Raw genomic sequence first — 17,427 nt, forward strand, 5'->3', positions numbered from 1 at the left:
CGGATATGGATGTATGTACACGAATACACGTTAGAAATGGAAAGTCCCCATGAGAAGCAAGTAAGTGCTTATGATGATGATACGACTATCTCTCATCCTATGCTATTTCTTTGTTGTATATTATGCTTTCATAATGATATTGATCATGCTTTACATACTCAGTACATTCTTTGTACTGACGTCCTTTTGTTTGTGGACGCTGCGTCATGCCCGCAGGTGGCCAGGGAGACAGACTTGATCCGTAGCTATATTTCTCAGGGACTACATAGCGGAGCTCCACTTCATTCGAAGCTATAGATTTTGGGTATTGATTCTTTTGTGTACATATTTATGGGCATAGCGGGGTCCTGTCCCGCCTATATGATATGTCATACTCTCCTTAGAGGCTCGTAGACACGTGTATATGGTTAGATGTATTTGGCCTTGTGATGAAAATCAAGAAGCTATATTGGGCTTTTGTTATTTAGGGTGTCAACAACAAGCTCTTGTGAACCCAAGAATTGGTATGTGGACTTGTCTTCAAATTCAAGAAGCCCAAGGATGATTTCAAGCCTAAGAAGCCAAGTTAAAATTATTTCCTTCTTAAATTAGGATTAGTTGTTTTCCTTGCTCTAGTAGGTTTTACTTTCCCCTTTCCTTGTAGAATAGGGATTTTACTTTCCTTGTTTTAGCTATTTCCTTTCTAGAGTAGAATAAGGATTTGTAGTCATCAAAGAAGAGACCCTAGGCCTATATAAAGGGTTCTTATTCTTTGTTAAACACTATTCACGTTTTGAGCAGAAACCTAAATTTTGCAATAGAGTTATTTTCTCTATTTGGTGTTCTTTATCCTTGTTTTTGGTTCCAAGCAAGGTGGTGATAGTCTTTATCTTGTTTTCAATAGCGTGTGGTGTTTCTTTATCACGTTAATTGATTTCAAGTGGTGACTTAGGAACTTTATTTGTTTTGATCATTCAAGAACGCGGTTCTTGATTAAAATTCGTTCTAGTTCATACCCAAAACCTTAATTTTCTTTCCATCGTGCCGGCCTCAATACTTACTTGATTTAAACGATTCAATAGTTATTTTTATAGTTCAAAACGTCATCTTTCTCCTCATCTTGAAAACACATAATTCCGAGAACTATAGACCGATTTACGTCCGTTTCTTGAATTCTGCCCATCAATCGCTTCAAGAATAAGATCCTGGTCGATTGGTTCTTTGTTAACTCAAAGAATCACATCAATTTGGTATCAGAGCTCAGTTGAGGAGTACCATGGCTAATAATATACTAGCAAGAAGAGGACGTTGGGTTCAAGAAGATGACGGAAGAGCAGCGGATCGTGACATGGAGATGGAAGAGATGAGAAGGACCATACAACAATTACAAACACAACTTCGACGTTACCAAAGGCAAGAACGACGAAGGATTCCTAAGGATGATAACGAAGGGTCTGATATTAATCCCTTTCATGATGTTGATGAAGATGACTCTAGCGATAATTCTGATTTTGCTAGGAGACGACAAGATGATGAATTTGATCATCCAAAAAGAAGGAGGACTCATATAAGGGAGAAAAGAGATGATGTGAAGGTTGATGTTCCTGATTTTGATGGAAAAGCCCAAGGGGATGCGTTTATGGATTGGTTACTCACTGTTGAACGAATCTTTGAGTTCAAGGACTACTCTGAGGAGAAAAAGGTGAAGATTGCTGCCATCAAGCTTAAAGGATATGCATCACTTTGGTGGGAGAATCTTAAACGAGAAAGAGAAAGAGAAGGTCGTGGAAAGATTCGAACGTGGGAGAAGATGAAAAGAGAACTGCGTAGACGTTTTATTCCTGATACATACAAGCAAGAAAACTATCTGAAGTTTTATAATCTTCGTCAAGGAGACCTAACCGTGGAAAACTATACTCGGGAGTTTGAATATCTCATGATTAAGTGTGATACTCGAGAACATGAGGAGCAAACTATAGCAAGGTACATTGGTGGGTTGCGGCTTTCCATCGCAGATGCTATTCGACTGCAACCTTATTGGACATTTAATGATGTGCGAAAACTTGCTATCAATGTTGAACAGCAACAAAAGGAGCCGAAAAGATCTTACCCCAAGAAGAACTATTCTAACCAGGGGAATAATAATATTGGTGCTGGGAATTCCAAGGCAATTCATAGAGGTAATTCTTCTAATTCAACTAATGCTAAGAGTGATGAGAAGAAACCTCAAGGGGATTCAACTAGGAGAAAGTGTTTTAAGTGCCACGGTTTTGGCCATCTACAAGCTGATTGTCCCAATCGAAAGCCTATTATGATAGTTGAGGAAGAAGATGGGGCTGATCATGAAGACAACCAAGAATCTGATCAAGTTGATGAGGAACGTGAGGATGCCGAAATTGAAGCCGATGAAGGTGCTTGTTTAGTTATTCAGAGAAGCTTACATGCTGGACATAAAGATGAAGAGTCATGTCAAAGAGAAACACTTTTCCACACTAGGTGTACTTCACATGGCAAGGTATGTTCTGTGATTATTGATGGTGGAAGTTGCACTAATGCTGTTTCGGAAGAGATGGTGACTAAATTGGGTTTGAAGACTGAGAAACATCCCAAGCCTTGCAACATTAAGTGGTTACAAGATGGTGGAGGTATGAAGATCACAAAAAGATGTTTGGTCTCTTTTTCAATCGGTAAAATCTATAAAGACCAGATTTGGTGTGATGTAATGAGTATGGATGCTTGCCACTTATTACTTGGCAGACCATGGCAATATGATAGGCGTGCTCATCATGATGGATACCTTAACACCTATTCATTTATTGTTGATGGACGTAAGATAACTTTGAAACCATTGCACCCAAGAGAGCTTAATAAGAAGACCAAACCCATGGGTGATGATGCCTTATTGACCAGATCACAAGTTGTTGGCCACATTAATAAAGGAGAGCCATTGTATATTGCAATAGCTATAGAAGACTCACAAGAGGAGGAGAAAGAGTTAGATGCACGAGCCAAAAAGCTACTTACTAAGTTTGATGATGTGATCTCTGAGGATGTCCCATTAGAACTTCCACCTATGCGTGATATTCAACATCAAATTGACCTTATACCTGGGGCTTCTTTGCCGAACAAAGCTGCTTATAGGATGAATCCTACACAACAAGCTGAACTCCAAAGGCAAGTTGAAGAGTTACTAGAGAGGGGCTTAATAAGAGAGAGCCTTAGCCCTTGTGCTGTACCCGCTTTGCTTGTTCCTAAGAAAAATGGAACCTGGAGGATGTGTGTTGATAGCCGGGCAATCAACAAAATCACCATCAAGTATCGCTTTCCAATCCCTAGGTTAGACGATCTATTTGATCAATTGCATGGTGCTAAAATCTTTTCCAAGATTGATTTGAAGAGTGGATATCACCAGATTCGTATGAGAGAAGGTGATGAATGGAAGACTGCCTTCAAGACTACCCAAGGCTTGTATGAATGGTTGGTAATGCCTTTTGGTTTGTCTAATGCTCCGAGCACATTCATGAGACTTATGACTCATGTGTTTAGACCATTCATGGGGAAGTTTGTTGTTGTTTACTTTGATGATATCTTAGTTTTTAGCAAGGAGGAATTTGAACATGAGAAACATTTGGAGAAGGTTTTTGAAACCTTAAGAAGGGAGAAGTTGTATGCACAACTCAAGAAGTGCATCTTTTATGCTGATAACGTTTGCTTCCTTGGTTACATAGTAACTAGTGCTGGTATTCAAGCTGATCCAAGCAAAATAGAGGCAATCTTAAGTTGGCCAACTCCTAGGTCAATTTCAGACATAAGGAGTTTTCATGGAATGGTGTCCTTCTATAGACGGTTTATTAAAGATTTCAGCACGTTGGTTGCTCCTATAACTGAGTGTTTGAAGGGAGGCATATTCAAGTGGAATGAAGCTGCCCAAAAGAGTTTTGAATTGATCAAGAATAAGATGACACAAGCTCCTATCCTTCAGTTACCAAACTTTAATGATCTATTTGAAGTAGAATGTGATGCTTCAGGTGTTGGCATTGGAGGAGTCCTTAGTCAAGAAGGTAAACCCATTGCATACTTTAGTGAGAAGTTGGGTGGACCTAAGCTTAGGTATTCCACATATGAGAAAGAGTTTTATGCTATTGTTCGAGTTTTGCAACATTGGAGTCATTACTTGCTGCCCAGAGAGTTTGTTCTATATTCTGATCATGAGGCGCTAAAGTATCTTAATCATCAACAAAAACTCAACGCGAGGCATGCAAAATGGGTAGAGTTCCTTCAGAATTTTCAATTTGTGATCAAGCACAAGGATGGGCCAATGCGATTTTTTTTTTTTTTTTTTTTTTTTTTTTTTTTTTGTTCCCTAACAAAGGATTAGGGACACAAAACCATCAACTAAGGATCAAGATTTTTTTCGTTTTGAGAAGTTGAATCAAAGAGAAAAAAGAAAAAAAAAGAAAAAAAACTAAATTTGTGCAACCTGCGACACTTGTGCATAACATGCGACTCGCATGTTCAACATGCGAGTGCGATGTGCGTTTCGCAGATGATGCAACCAAGGTGTCAACGCTCTGTCACAGGATGCGACACCATGTGCGATTCGCATGTTCAACATGCGATGAAATATGCGAGTCGCACATGCTGCCACCAAAATCCCAACTCTCTGTCGTCAAGTGCGACACAACCTGCGACTCGCAGGTTCAACATGCGACTCGCATGTAGTGTCGCAGATGGGCCAATGCGATTTTTTTTTTTTTTTTTTTTTTTTTTTTTTTTTTTTTTTTTTTTTTTTTTGTTCCCTAACAAAGGATTAGGGACACAAAACCATCAACTAAGGATCAAGATTTTTTTCGTTTTGAGAAGTTGAATCAAAGAGAAAAAAGAAAAAAAAAGAAAAAAAACTAAATTTGTGCAACCTGCGACACTTGTGCATAACATGCGACTCGCATGTTCAACATGCGAGTGCGATGTGCGTTTCGCAGATGATGCAACCAAGGTGTCAACGCTCTGTCACAGGATGCGACACCATGTGCGATTCGCATGTTCAACATGCGATGAAATATGCGAGTCGCACATGCTGCCACCAAAATCCCAACTCTCTGTCGTCAAGTGCGACACAACCTGCGACTCGCAGGTTCAACATGCGACTCGCATGTAGTGTCGCAGATGGGCCAATGCGATTTTTTTTTTTTTTTTTTTTTTTTTTTGTTCCCTAACAAAGGATTAGGGACACAAAACCATCAACTAAGGATCAAGATTTTTTTCGTTTTGAGAAGTTGAATCAAAGAGAAAAAAGAAAAAAAAAGAAAAAAAACTAAATTTGTGCAACCTGCGACACTTGTGCATAACATGCGACTCGCATGTTCAACATGCGAGTGCGATGTGCGTTTCGCAGATGATGCAACCAAGGTGTCAACGCTCTGTCACAGGATGCGACACCATGTGCGATTCGCATGTTCAACATGCGATGAAATATGCGAGTCGCACATGCTGCCACCAAAATCCCAACTCTCTGTCGTCAAGTGCGACACAACCTGCGACTCGCAGGTTCAACATGCGACTCGCATGTAGTGTCGCAGATGGGCCAATGCGATTTTTTTTTTTTTTTTTTTTTTTTTTTTTTTTTTTTTTTTTTTTGTTCCCTAACAAAGGATTAGGGACACAAAACCATCAACTAAGGATCAAGATTTTTTTCGTTTTGAGAAGTTGAATCAAAGAGAAAAAAGAAAAAAAAAGAAAAAAAAACTAAATTTGTGCAACCTGCGACACTTGTGCATAACATGCGACTCGCATGTTCAACATGCGAGTGCGATGTGCGTTTCGCAGATGATGCAACCAAGGTGTCAACGCTCTGTCACAGGATGCGACACCATGTGCGATTCGCATGTTCAACATGCGATGAAATATGCGAGTCGCACATGCTGCCACCAAAATCCCAACTCTCTGTCGTCAAGTGCGACACAACCTGCGACTCGCAGGTTCAACATGCGACTCGCATGTAGTGTCGCAGATGGGCCAATGCGATTTTTTTTTTTTTTTTTTTTTTTTTTGTTCCCTAACAAAGGATTAGGGACACAAAACCATCAACTAAGGATCAAGATTTTTTTCGTTTTGAGAAGTTGAATCAAAGAGAAAAAAGAAAAAAAAAGAAAAAAAAACTAAATTTGTGCAACCTGCGACACTTGTGCATAACATGCGACTCGCATGTTCAACATGCGAGTGCGATGTGCGTTTCGCAGATGATGCAACCAAGGTGTCAACGCTCTGTCACAGGATGCGACACCATGTGCGATTCGCATGTTCAACATGCGATGAAATATGCGAGTCGCACATGCTGCCACCAAAATCCCAACTCTCTGTCGTCAAGTGCGACACAACCTGCGACTCGCAGGTTCAACATGCGACTCGCATGTAGTGTCGCAGATGGGCCAATGCGATTTTTTTTTTTTTTTTTTTTTTTTTTTTTTTTTTTTTTTTTTTTTTTTTTGTTCCCTAACAAAGGATTAGGGACACAAAACCATCAACTAAGGATCAAGATTTTTTTCGTTTTGAGAAGTTGAATCAAAGAGAAAAAAGAAAAAAAAAGAAAAAAAACTAAATTTGTGCAACCTGCGACACTTGTGCATAACATGCGACTCGCATGTTCAACATGCGAGTGCGATGTGCGTTTCGCAGATGATGCAACCAAGGTGTCAACGCTCTGTCACAGGATGCGACACCATGTGCGATTCGCATGTTCAACATGCGATGAAATATGCGAGTCGCACATGCTGCCACCAAAATCCCAACTCTCTGTCGTCAAGTGCGACACAACCTGCGACTCGCAGGTTCAACATGCGACTCGCATGTAGTGTCGCAGATGGGCCAATGCGATTTTTTTTTTTTTTTTTTTTTTTTGTTCCCTAACAAAGGATTAGGGACACAAAACCATCAACTAAGGATCAAGATTTTTTTCGTTTTGAGAAGTTGAATCAAAGAGAAAAAAGAAAAAAAAAGAAAAAAAACTAAATTTGTGCAACCTGCGACACTTGTGCATAACATGCGACTCGCATGTTCAACATGCGAGTGCGATGTGCGTTTCGCAGATGATGCAACCAAGGTGTCAACGCTCTGTCACAGGATGCGACACCATGTGCGATTCGCATGTTCAACATGCGATGAAATATGCGAGTCGCACATGCTGCCACCAAAATCCCAACTCTCTGTCGTCAAGTGCGACACAACCTGCGACTCGCAGGTTCAACATGCGACTCGCATGTAGTGTCGCAGATGGGCCAATGCGATTTTTTTTTTTTTTTTTTTTTTTTTTTTTTTTTTTTTTTTTTTTTTTTTTGTTCCCTAACAAAGGATTAGGGACACAAAACCATCAACTAAGGATCAAGATTTTTTTCGTTTTGAGAAGTTGAATCAAAGAGAAAAAAGAAAAAAAAAGAAAAAAAACTAAATTTGTGCAACCTGCGACACTTGTGCATAACATGCGACTCGCATGTTCAACATGCGAGTGCGATGTGCGTTTCGCAGATGATGCAACCAAGGTGTCAACGCTCTGTCACAGGATGCGACACCATGTGCGATTCGCATGTTCAACATGCGATGAAATATGCGAGTCGCACATGCTGCCACCAAAATCCCAACTCTCTGTCGTCAAGTGCGACACAACCTGCGACTCGCAGGTTCAACATGCGACTCGCATGTAGTGTCGCAGATGGGCCAATGCGATTTTTTTTTTTTTTTTTTTTTTTTTTTTTTTTTTTTTTTTTTTTTTTGTTCCCTAACAAAGGATTAGGGACACAAAACCATCAACTAAGGATCAAGATTTTTTTCGTTTTGAGAAGTTGAATCAAAGAGAAAAAAGAAAAAAAAAGAAAAAAAACTAAATTTGTGCAACCTGCGACACTTGTGCATAACATGCGACTCGCATGTTCAACATGCGAGTGCGATGTGCGTTTCGCAGATGATGCAACCAAGGTGTCAACGCTCTGTCACAGGATGCGACACCATGTGCGATTCGCATGTTCAACATGCGATGAAATATGCGAGTCGCACATGCTGCCACCAAAATCCCAACTCTCTGTCGTCAAGTGCGACACAACCTGCGACTCGCAGGTTCAACATGCGACTCGCATGTAGTGTCGCAGATGGGCCAATGCGATTTTTTTTTTTTTTTTTTTTTTTTTTTGTTCCCTAACAAAGGATTAGGGACACAAAACCATCAACTAAGGATCAAGATTTTTTTCGTTTTGAGAAGTTGAATCAAAGAGAAAAAAGAAAAAAAAAGAAAAAAAACTAAATTTGTGCAACCTGCGACACTTGTGCATAACATGCGACTCGCATGTTCAACATGCGAGTGCGATGTGCGTTTCGCAGATGATGCAACCAAGGTGTCAACGCTCTGTCACAGGATGCGACACCATGTGCGATTCGCATGTTCAACATGCGATGAAATATGCGAGTCGCACATGCTGCCACCAAAATCCCAACTCTCTGTCGTCAAGTGCGACACAACCTGCGACTCGCAGGTTCAACATGCGACTCGCATGTAGTGTCGCAGATGGGCCAATGCGATTTTTTTTTTTTTTTTTTTTTTTTTTTTTTTTTTTTTTTTTTTTTTTTGTTCCCTAACAAAGGATTAGGGACACAAAACCATCAACTAAGGATCAAGATTTTTTTCGTTTTGAGAAGTTGAATCAAAGAGAAAAAAGAAAAAAAAAGAAAAAAAACTAAATTTGTGCAACCTGCGACACTTGTGCATAACATGCGACTCGCATGTTCAACATGCGAGTGCGATGTGCGTTTCGCAGATGATGCAACCAAGGTGTCAACGCTCTGTCACAGGATGCGACACCATGTGCGATTCGCATGTTCAACATGCGATGAAATATGCGAGTCGCACATGCTGCCACCAAAATCCCAACTCTCTGTCGTCAAGTGCGACACAACCTGCGACTCGCAGGTTCAACATGCGACTCGCATGTAGTGTCGCAGATGGGCCAATGCGATTTTTTTTTTTTTTTTTTTTTTTTTTTTTTTTTTTTTTTTTTTTTTTGTTCCCTAACAAAGGATTAGGGACACAAAACCATCAACTAAGGATCAAGATTTTTTTCGTTTTGAGAAGTTGAATCAAAGAGAAAAAAGAAAAAAAAAGAAAAAAAACTAAATTTGTGCAACCTGCGACACTTGTGCATAACATGCGACTCGCATGTTCAACATGCGAGTGCGATGTGCGTTTCGCAGATGATGCAACCAAGGTGTCAACGCTCTGTCACAGGATGCGACACCATGTGCGATTCGCATGTTCAACATGCGATGAAATATGCGAGTCGCACATGCTGCCACCAAAATCCCAACTCTCTGTCGTCAAGTGCGACACAACCTGCGACTCGCAGGTTCAACATGCGACTCGCATGTAGTGTCGCAGATGGGCCAATGCGATTTTTTTTATTTTTTTTTTTTTTTTTTTGTTCCCTAACAAAGGATTAGGGACACAAAACCATCAACTAAGGATCAAGATTTTTTTCGTTTTGAGAAGTTGAATCAAAGAGAAAAAAGAAAAAAAAAGAAAAAAAACTAAATTTGTGCAACCTGCGACACTTGTGCATAACATGCGACTCGCATGTTCAACATGCGAGTGCGATGTGCGTTTCGCAGATGATGCAACCAAGGTGTCAACGCTCTGTCACAGGATGCGACACCATGTGCGATTCGCATGTTCAACATGCGATGAAATATGCGAGTCGCACATGCTGCCACCAAAATCCCAACTCTCTGTCGTCAAGTGCGACACAACCTGCGACTCGCAGGTTCAACATGCGACTCGCATGTAGTGTCGCAGATGGGCCAATGCGATTTTTTTTTTTTTTTTTTTTTTTTTTTTTTTTTTTTTTTTTTTTTTGTTCCCTAACAAAGGATTAGGGACACAAAACCATCAACTAAGGATCAAGATTTTTTTCGTTTTGAGAAGTTGAATCAAAGAGAAAAAAGAAAAAAAAAGAAAAAAAACTAAATTTGTGCAACCTGCGACACTTGTGCATAACATGCGACTCGCATGTTCAACATGCGAGTGCGATGTGCGTTTCGCAGATGATGCAACCAAGGTGTCAACGCTCTGTCACAGGATGCGACACCATGTGCGATTCGCATGTTCAACATGCGATGAAATATGCGAGTCGCACATGCTGCCACCAAAATCCCAACTCTCTGTCGTCAAGTGCGACACAACCTGCGACTCGCAGGTTCAACATGCGACTCGCATGTAGTGTCGCAGATGGGCCAATGCGATTTTTTTTTTTTTTTTTTTTTTTTTTTTTGTTCCCTAACAAAGGATTAGGGACACAAAACCATCAACTAAGGATCAAGATTTTTTTCGTTTTGAGAAGTTGAATCAAAGAGAAAAAAGAAAAAAAAAGAAAAAAAACTAAATTTGTGCAACCTGCGACACTTGTGCATAACATGCGACTCGCATGTTCAACATGCGAGTGCGATGTGCGTTTCGCAGATGATGCAACCAAGGTGTCAACGCTCTGTCACAGGATGCGACACCATGTGCGATTCGCATGTTCAACATGCGATGAAATATGCGAGTCGCACATGCTGCCACCAAAATCCCAACTCTCTGTCGTCAAGTGCGACACAACCTGCGACTCGCAGGTTCAACATGCGACTCGCATGTAGTGTCGCAGATGGGCCAATGCGATTTTTTTTTTTTTTTTTTTTTTTTTTTTTTTTTTTTTTTTTTTTTTTGTTCCCTAACAAAGGATTAGGGACACAAAACCATCAACTAAGGATCAAGATTTTTTTCGTTTTGAGAAGTTGAATCAAAGAGAAAAAAGAAAAAAAAAGAAAAAAAACTAAATTTGTGCAACCTGCGACACTTGTGCATAACATGCGACTCGCATGTTCAACATGCGAGTGCGATGTGCGTTTCGCAGATGATGCAACCAAGGTGTCAACGCTCTGTCACAGGATGCGACACCATGTGCGATTCGCATGTTCAACATGCGATGAAATATGCGAGTCGCACATGCTGCCACCAAAATCCCAACTCTCTGTCGTCAAGTGCGACACAACCTGCGACTCGCAGGTTCAACATGCGACTCGCATGTAGTGTCGCAGATGGGCCAATGCGATTTTTTTTTTTTTTTTTTTTTTTTTTTGTTCCCTAACAAAGGATTAGGGACACAAAACCATCAACTAAGGATCAAGATTTTTTTCGTTTTGAGAAGTTGAATCAAAGAGAAAAAAGAAAAAAAAAGAAAAAAAACTAAATTTGTGCAACCTGCGACACTTGTGCATAACATGCGACTCGCATGTTCAACATGCGAGTGCGATGTGCGTTTCGCAGATGATGCAACCAAGGTGTCAACGCTCTGTCACAGGATGCGACACCATGTGCGATTCGCATGTTCAACATGCGATGAAATATGCGAGTCGCACATGCTGCCACCAAAATCCCAACTCTCTGTCGTCAAGTGCGACACAACCTGCGACTCGCAGGTTCAACATGCGACTCGCATGTAGTGTCGCAGATGGGCCAATGCGATTTTTTTTTTTTTTTTTTTTTTTTTTTTTTTTTTTTTTGTTTTTTTTTTTGTTCCCTAACAAAGGATTAGGGACACAAAACCATCAACTAAGGATCAAGATTTTTTTCGTTTTGAGAAGTTGAATCAAAGAGAAAAAAGAAAAAAAAAGAAAAAAAACTAAATTTGTGCAACCTGCGACACTTGTGCATAACATGCGACTCGCATGTTCAACATGCGAGTGCGATGTGCGTTTCGCAGATGATGCAACCAAGGTGTCAACGCTCTGTCACAGGATGCGACACCATGTGCGATTCGCATGTTCAACATGCGATGAAATATGCGAGTCGCACATGCTGCCACCAAAATCCCAACTCTCTGTCGTCAAGTGCGACACAACCTGCGACTCGCAGGTTCAACATGCGACTCGCATGTAGTGTCGCAGATGGGCCAATGCGATTTTTTTTTTTTTTTTTTTTTTTTTTTTTTTTTTTTTTTTTTTTTTTGTTCCCTAACAAAGGATTAGGGACACAAAACCATCAACTAAGGATCAAGATTTTTTTCGTTTTGAGAAGTTGAATCAAAGAGAAAAAAGAAAAAAAAAGAAAAAAAACTAAATTTGTGCAACCTGCGACACTTGTGCATAACATGCGACTCGCATGTTCAACATGCGAGTGCGATGTGCGTTTCGCAGATGATGCAACCAAGGTGTCAACGCTCTGTCACAGGATGCGACACCATGTGCGATTCGCATGTTCAACATGCGATGAAATATGCGAGTCGCACATGCTGCCACCAAAATCCCAACTCTCTGTCGTCAAGTGCGACACAACCTGCGACTCGCAGGTTCAACATGCGACTCGCATGTAGTGTCGCAGATGGGCCAATGCGATTTTTTTTTTTTTTTTTTTTTTTTTTTTTTTTTTTTGTTCCCTAACAAAGGATTAGGGACACAAAACCATCAACTAAGGATCAAGATTTTTTTCGTTTTGAGAAGTTGAATCAAAGAGAAAAAAGAAAAAAAAAGAAAAAAAACTAAATTTGTGCAACCTGCGACACTTGTGCATAACATGCGACTCGCATGTTCAACATGCGAGTGCGATGTGCGTTTCGCAGATGATGCAACCAAGGTGTCAACGCTCTGTCACAGGATGCGACACCATGTGCGATTCGCATGTTCAACATGCGATGAAATATGCGAGTCGCACATGCTGCCACCAAAATCCCAACTCTCTGTCGTCAAGTGCGACACAACCTGCGACTCGCAGGTTCAACATGCGACTCGCATGTAGTGTCGCAGATGGGCCAATGCGATTTTTTTTTTTTTTTTTTTTTTTTTTTTTTTTTTGTTCCCTAACAAAGGATTAGGGACACAAAACCATCAACTAAGGATCAAGATTTTTTTCGTTTTGAGAAGTTGAATCAAAGAGAAAAAAGAAAAAAAAAGAAAAAAAACTAAATTTGTGCAACCTGCGACACTTGTGCATAACATGCGACTCGCATGTTCAACATGCGAGTGCGATGTGCGTTTCGCAGATGATGCAACCAAGGTGTCAACGCTCTGTCACAGGATGCGACACCATGTGCGATTCGCATGTTCAACATGCGATGAAATATGCGAGTCGCACATGCTGCCACCAAAATCCCAACTCTCTGTCGTCAAGTGCGACACAACCTGCGACTCGCAGGTTCAACATGCGACTCGCATGTAGTGTCGCAGATGGGCCAATGCGATTTTTTTTTTTTTTTTTTTTTTTTTTTTTTTTTTTTTTTTTTTTTTTTGTTCCCTAACAAAGGATTAGGGACACAAAACCATCAACTAAGGATCAAGATTTTTTTCGTTTTGAGAAGTTGAATCAAAGAGAAAAAAGAAAAAAAAAGAAAAAAAACTAAATTTGTGCAACCTGCGACACTTGTGCATAACATGCGACTCGCATGTTCAACATGCGAGTGCGATGTGCGTTTCGCAGATGATGCAACCAAGGTGTCAACGCTCTGTCACAGGATGCGACACCATGTGCGATTCGCATGTTCAACATGCGATGAAATATGCGAGTCGCACATGCTGCCACCAAAATCCCAACTCTCTGTCGTCAAGTGCGACACAACCTGCGACTCGCAGGTTCAACATGCGACTCGCATGTAGTGTCGCAGATGGGCCAATGCGATTTTTTTTTTTTTTTTTTTTTTTTTTTTGTTCCCTAACAAAGGATTAGGGACACAAAACCATCAACTAAGGATCAAGATTTTTTTCGTTTTGAGAAGTTGAATCAAAGAGAAAAAAGAAAAAAAAAGAAAAAAAACTAAATTTGTGCAACCTGCGACACTTGTGCATAACATGCGACTCGCATGTTCAACATGCGAGTGCGATGTGCGTTTCGCAGATGATGCAACCAAGGTGTCAACGCTCTGTCACAGGATGCGACACCATGTGCGATTCGCATGTTCAACATGCGATGAAATATGCGAGTCGCACATGCTGCCACCAAAATCCCAACTCTCTGTCGTCAAGTGCGACACAACCTGCGACTCGCAGGTTCAACATGCGACTCGCATGTAGTGTCGCAGATGGGCCAATGCGATTTTTTTTTTTTTTTTTTTTTTTTTTTTTTTTTTTTTTTTTTTTTTTTTGTTCCCTAACAAAGGATTAGGGACACAAAACCATCAACTAAGGATCAAGATTTTTTTCGTTTTGAGAAGTTGAATCAAAGAGAAAAAAGAAAAAAAAAGAAAAAAAACTAAATTTGTGCAACCTGCGACACTTGTGCATAACATGCGACTCGCATGTTCAACATGCGAGTGCGATGTGCGTTTCGCAGATGATGCAACCAAGGTGTCAACGCTCTGTCACAGGATGCGACACCATGTGCGATTCGCATGTTCAACATGCGATGAAATATGCGAGTCGCACATGCTGCCACCAAAATCCCAACTCTCTGTCGTCAAGTGCGACACAACCTGCGACTCGCAGGTTCAACATGCGACTCGCATGTAGTGTCGCAGATGGGCCAATGCGATTTTTTTTTTTTTTTTTTTTTTTTTTTTTTGTTCCCTAACAAAGGATTAGGGACACAAAACCATCAACTAAGGATCAAGATTTTTTTCGTTTTGAGAAGTTGAATCAAAGAGAAAAAAGAAAAAAAAAGAAAAAAAACTAAATTTGTGCAACCTGCGACACTTGTGCATAACATGCGACTCGCATGTTCAACATGCGAGTGCGATGTGCGTTTCGCAGATGATGCAACCAAGGTGTCAACGCTCTGTCACAGGATGCGACACCATGTGCGATTCGCATGTTCAACATGCGATGAAATATGCGAGTCGCACATGCTGCCACCAAAATCCCAACTCTCTGTCGTCAAGTGCGACACAACCTGCGACTCGCAGGTTCAACATGCGACTCGCATGTAGTGTCGCAGATGGGCCAATGCGATTTTTTTTTTTTTTTTTTTTTTTTTTTTTTTTTTTTTTTTTTGTTCCCTAACAAAGGATTAGGGACACAAAACCATCAACTAAGGATCAAGATTTTTTTCGTTTTGAGAAGTTGAATCAAAGAGAAAAAAGAAAAAAAAAGAAAAAAAACTAAATTTGTGCAACCTGCGACACTTGTGCATAACATGCGACTCGCATGTTCAACATGCGAGTGCGATGTGCGTTTCGCAGATGATGCAACCAAGGTGTCAACGCTCTGTCACAGGATGCGACACCATGTGCGATTCGCATGTTCAACATGCGATGAAATATGCGAGTCGCACATGCTGCCACCAAAATCCCAACTCTCTGTCGTCAAGTGCGACACAACCTGCGACTCGCAGGTTCAACATGCGACTCGCATGTAGTGTCGCAGATGGGCCAATGCGATTTTTTTTTTTTTTTTTTTTTTTTTTTTTTTTTTTTGTTCCCTAACAAAGGATTAGGGACACAAAACCATCAACTAAGGATCAAGATTTTTTTCGTTTTGAGAAGTTGAATCAAAGAGAAAAAAGAAAAAAAAAGAAAAAAAACTAAATTTGTGCAACCTGCGACACTTGTGCATAACATGCGACTCGCATGTTCAACATGCGAGTGCGATGTGCGTTTCGCAGATGATGCAACCAAGGTGTCAACGCTCTGTCACAGGATGCGACACCATGTGCGATTCGCATGTTCAACATGCGATGAAATATGCGAGTCGCACATGCTGCCACCAAAATCCCAACTCTCTGTCGTCAAGTGCGACACAACCTGCGACTCGCAGGTTCAACATGCGACTCGCATGTAGTGTCGCAGATGGGCCAATGCGATTTTTTTTTTTTTTTTTTTTTTTTTTTTTTTTTTTTTTTTTTTTTTTTTTGTTCCCTAACAAAGGATTAGGGACACAAAACCATCAACTAAGGATCAAGATTTTTTTCGTTTTGAGAAGTTGAATCAAAGAGAAAAAAGAAAAAAAAAGAAAAAAAACTAAATTTGTGCAACCTGCGACACTTGTGCATAACATGCGACTCGCATGTTCAACATGCGAGTGCGATGTGCGTTTCGCAGATGATGCAACCAAGGTGTCAACGCTCTGTCACAGGATGCGACACCATGTGCGATTCGCATGTTCAACATGCGATGAAATATGCGAGTCGCACATGCTGCCACCAAAATCCCAACTCTCTGTCGTCAAGTGCGACACAACCTGCGACTCGCAGGTTCAACATGCGACTCGCATGTAGTGTCGCAGATGGGCCAATGCGATTTTTTTTTTTTTTTTTTTTTTTTTTTTTTTTTTTTTTTTTTTTTTTTTTTGTTCCCTAACAAAGGATTAGGGACACAAAACCATCAACTAAGGATCAAGATTTTTTTCGTTTTGAGAAGTTGAATCAAAGAGAAAAAAGAAAAAAAAAGAAAAAAAACTAAATTTGTGCAACCTGCGACACTTGTGCATAACATGCGACTCGCATGTTCAACATGCGAGTGCGATGTGCGTTTCGCAGATGATGCAACCAAGGTGTCAACGCTCTGTCACAGGATGCGACACCATGTGCGATTCGCATGTTCAACATGCGATGAAATATGCGAGTCGCACATGCTGCCACCAAAATCCCAACTCTCTGTCGTCAAGTGCGACACAACCTGCGACTCGCAGGTTCAACATGCGACTCGCATGTAGTGTCGCAGATGGGCCAATGCGATTTTTTTTTTTTTTTTTTTTTTTTTTTTTTTTTTTTTTTTTTTTTTTTTTTTTGTTCCCTAACAAAGGATTAGGGACACAAAACCATCAACTAAGGATCAAGATTTTTTTCGTTTTGAGAAGTTGAATCAAAGAGAAAAAAGAAAAAAAAAGAAAAAAAACTAAATTTGTGCAACCTGCGACACTTGTGCATAACATGCGACTCGCATGTTCAACATGCGAGTGCGATGTGCGTTTCGCAGATGATGCAACCAAGGTGTCAACGCTCTGTCACAGGATGCGACACCATGTGCGATTCGCATGTTCAACATGCGATGAAATATGCGAGTCGCACATGCTGCCACCAAAATCCCAACTCTCTGTCGTCAAGTGCGACACAACCTGCGACTCGCAGGTTCAACATGCGACTCGCATGTAGTGTCGCAGATGGGCCAATGCGATTTTTTTTTTTTTTTTTTTTTTTTTTTTTTTTTTTTTGTTCCCTAACAAAGGATTAGGGACACAAAACCATCAACTAAGGATCAAGATTTTTTTCGTTTTGAGAAGTTGAATCAAAGAGAAAAAAGAAAAAAAAGAAAAAAAACTAAATTTGTGCAACCTGCGACACTTGTGCATAACATGCGACTCGCATGTTCAACATGCGAGTGCGATGTGCGTTTCGCAGATGATGCAACCAAGGTGTCAACGCTCTGTCACAGGATGCGACACCATGTGCGATTCGCATGTTCAACATGCGATGAAATATGCGAGTCGCACATGCTGCCACCAAAATCCCAA

The 17,427-nt window shown here is 40.6% G+C and overlaps 1 protein-coding gene across 1 annotated transcript in view; it reads left to right on the forward strand.

Annotated features, from left to right (window-relative positions):
* The first annotated feature begins 1,255 nt into the window (after positions 1-1,255).
* Positions 1,256-17,427, forward strand: part of LOC132639478 (uncharacterized) — a 17,628-nt gene continuing 1,456 nt past the window's right edge. The window contains exon 1 of the mRNA XM_060355923.1: positions 1,256-4,246. Coding sequence (XP_060211906.1) covers positions 1,256-4,246 — 2,991 coding nt within the window. The remainder of the gene's footprint in view (positions 4,247-17,427) is intronic.

This window comes from Lycium barbarum, chromosome 5, assembly GCF_019175385.1.
Source record: "Lycium barbarum isolate Lr01 chromosome 5, ASM1917538v2, whole genome shotgun sequence".
In the NCBI taxonomy this organism is placed as follows: Eukaryota; Viridiplantae; Streptophyta; class Magnoliopsida; order Solanales; family Solanaceae; genus Lycium; species Lycium barbarum.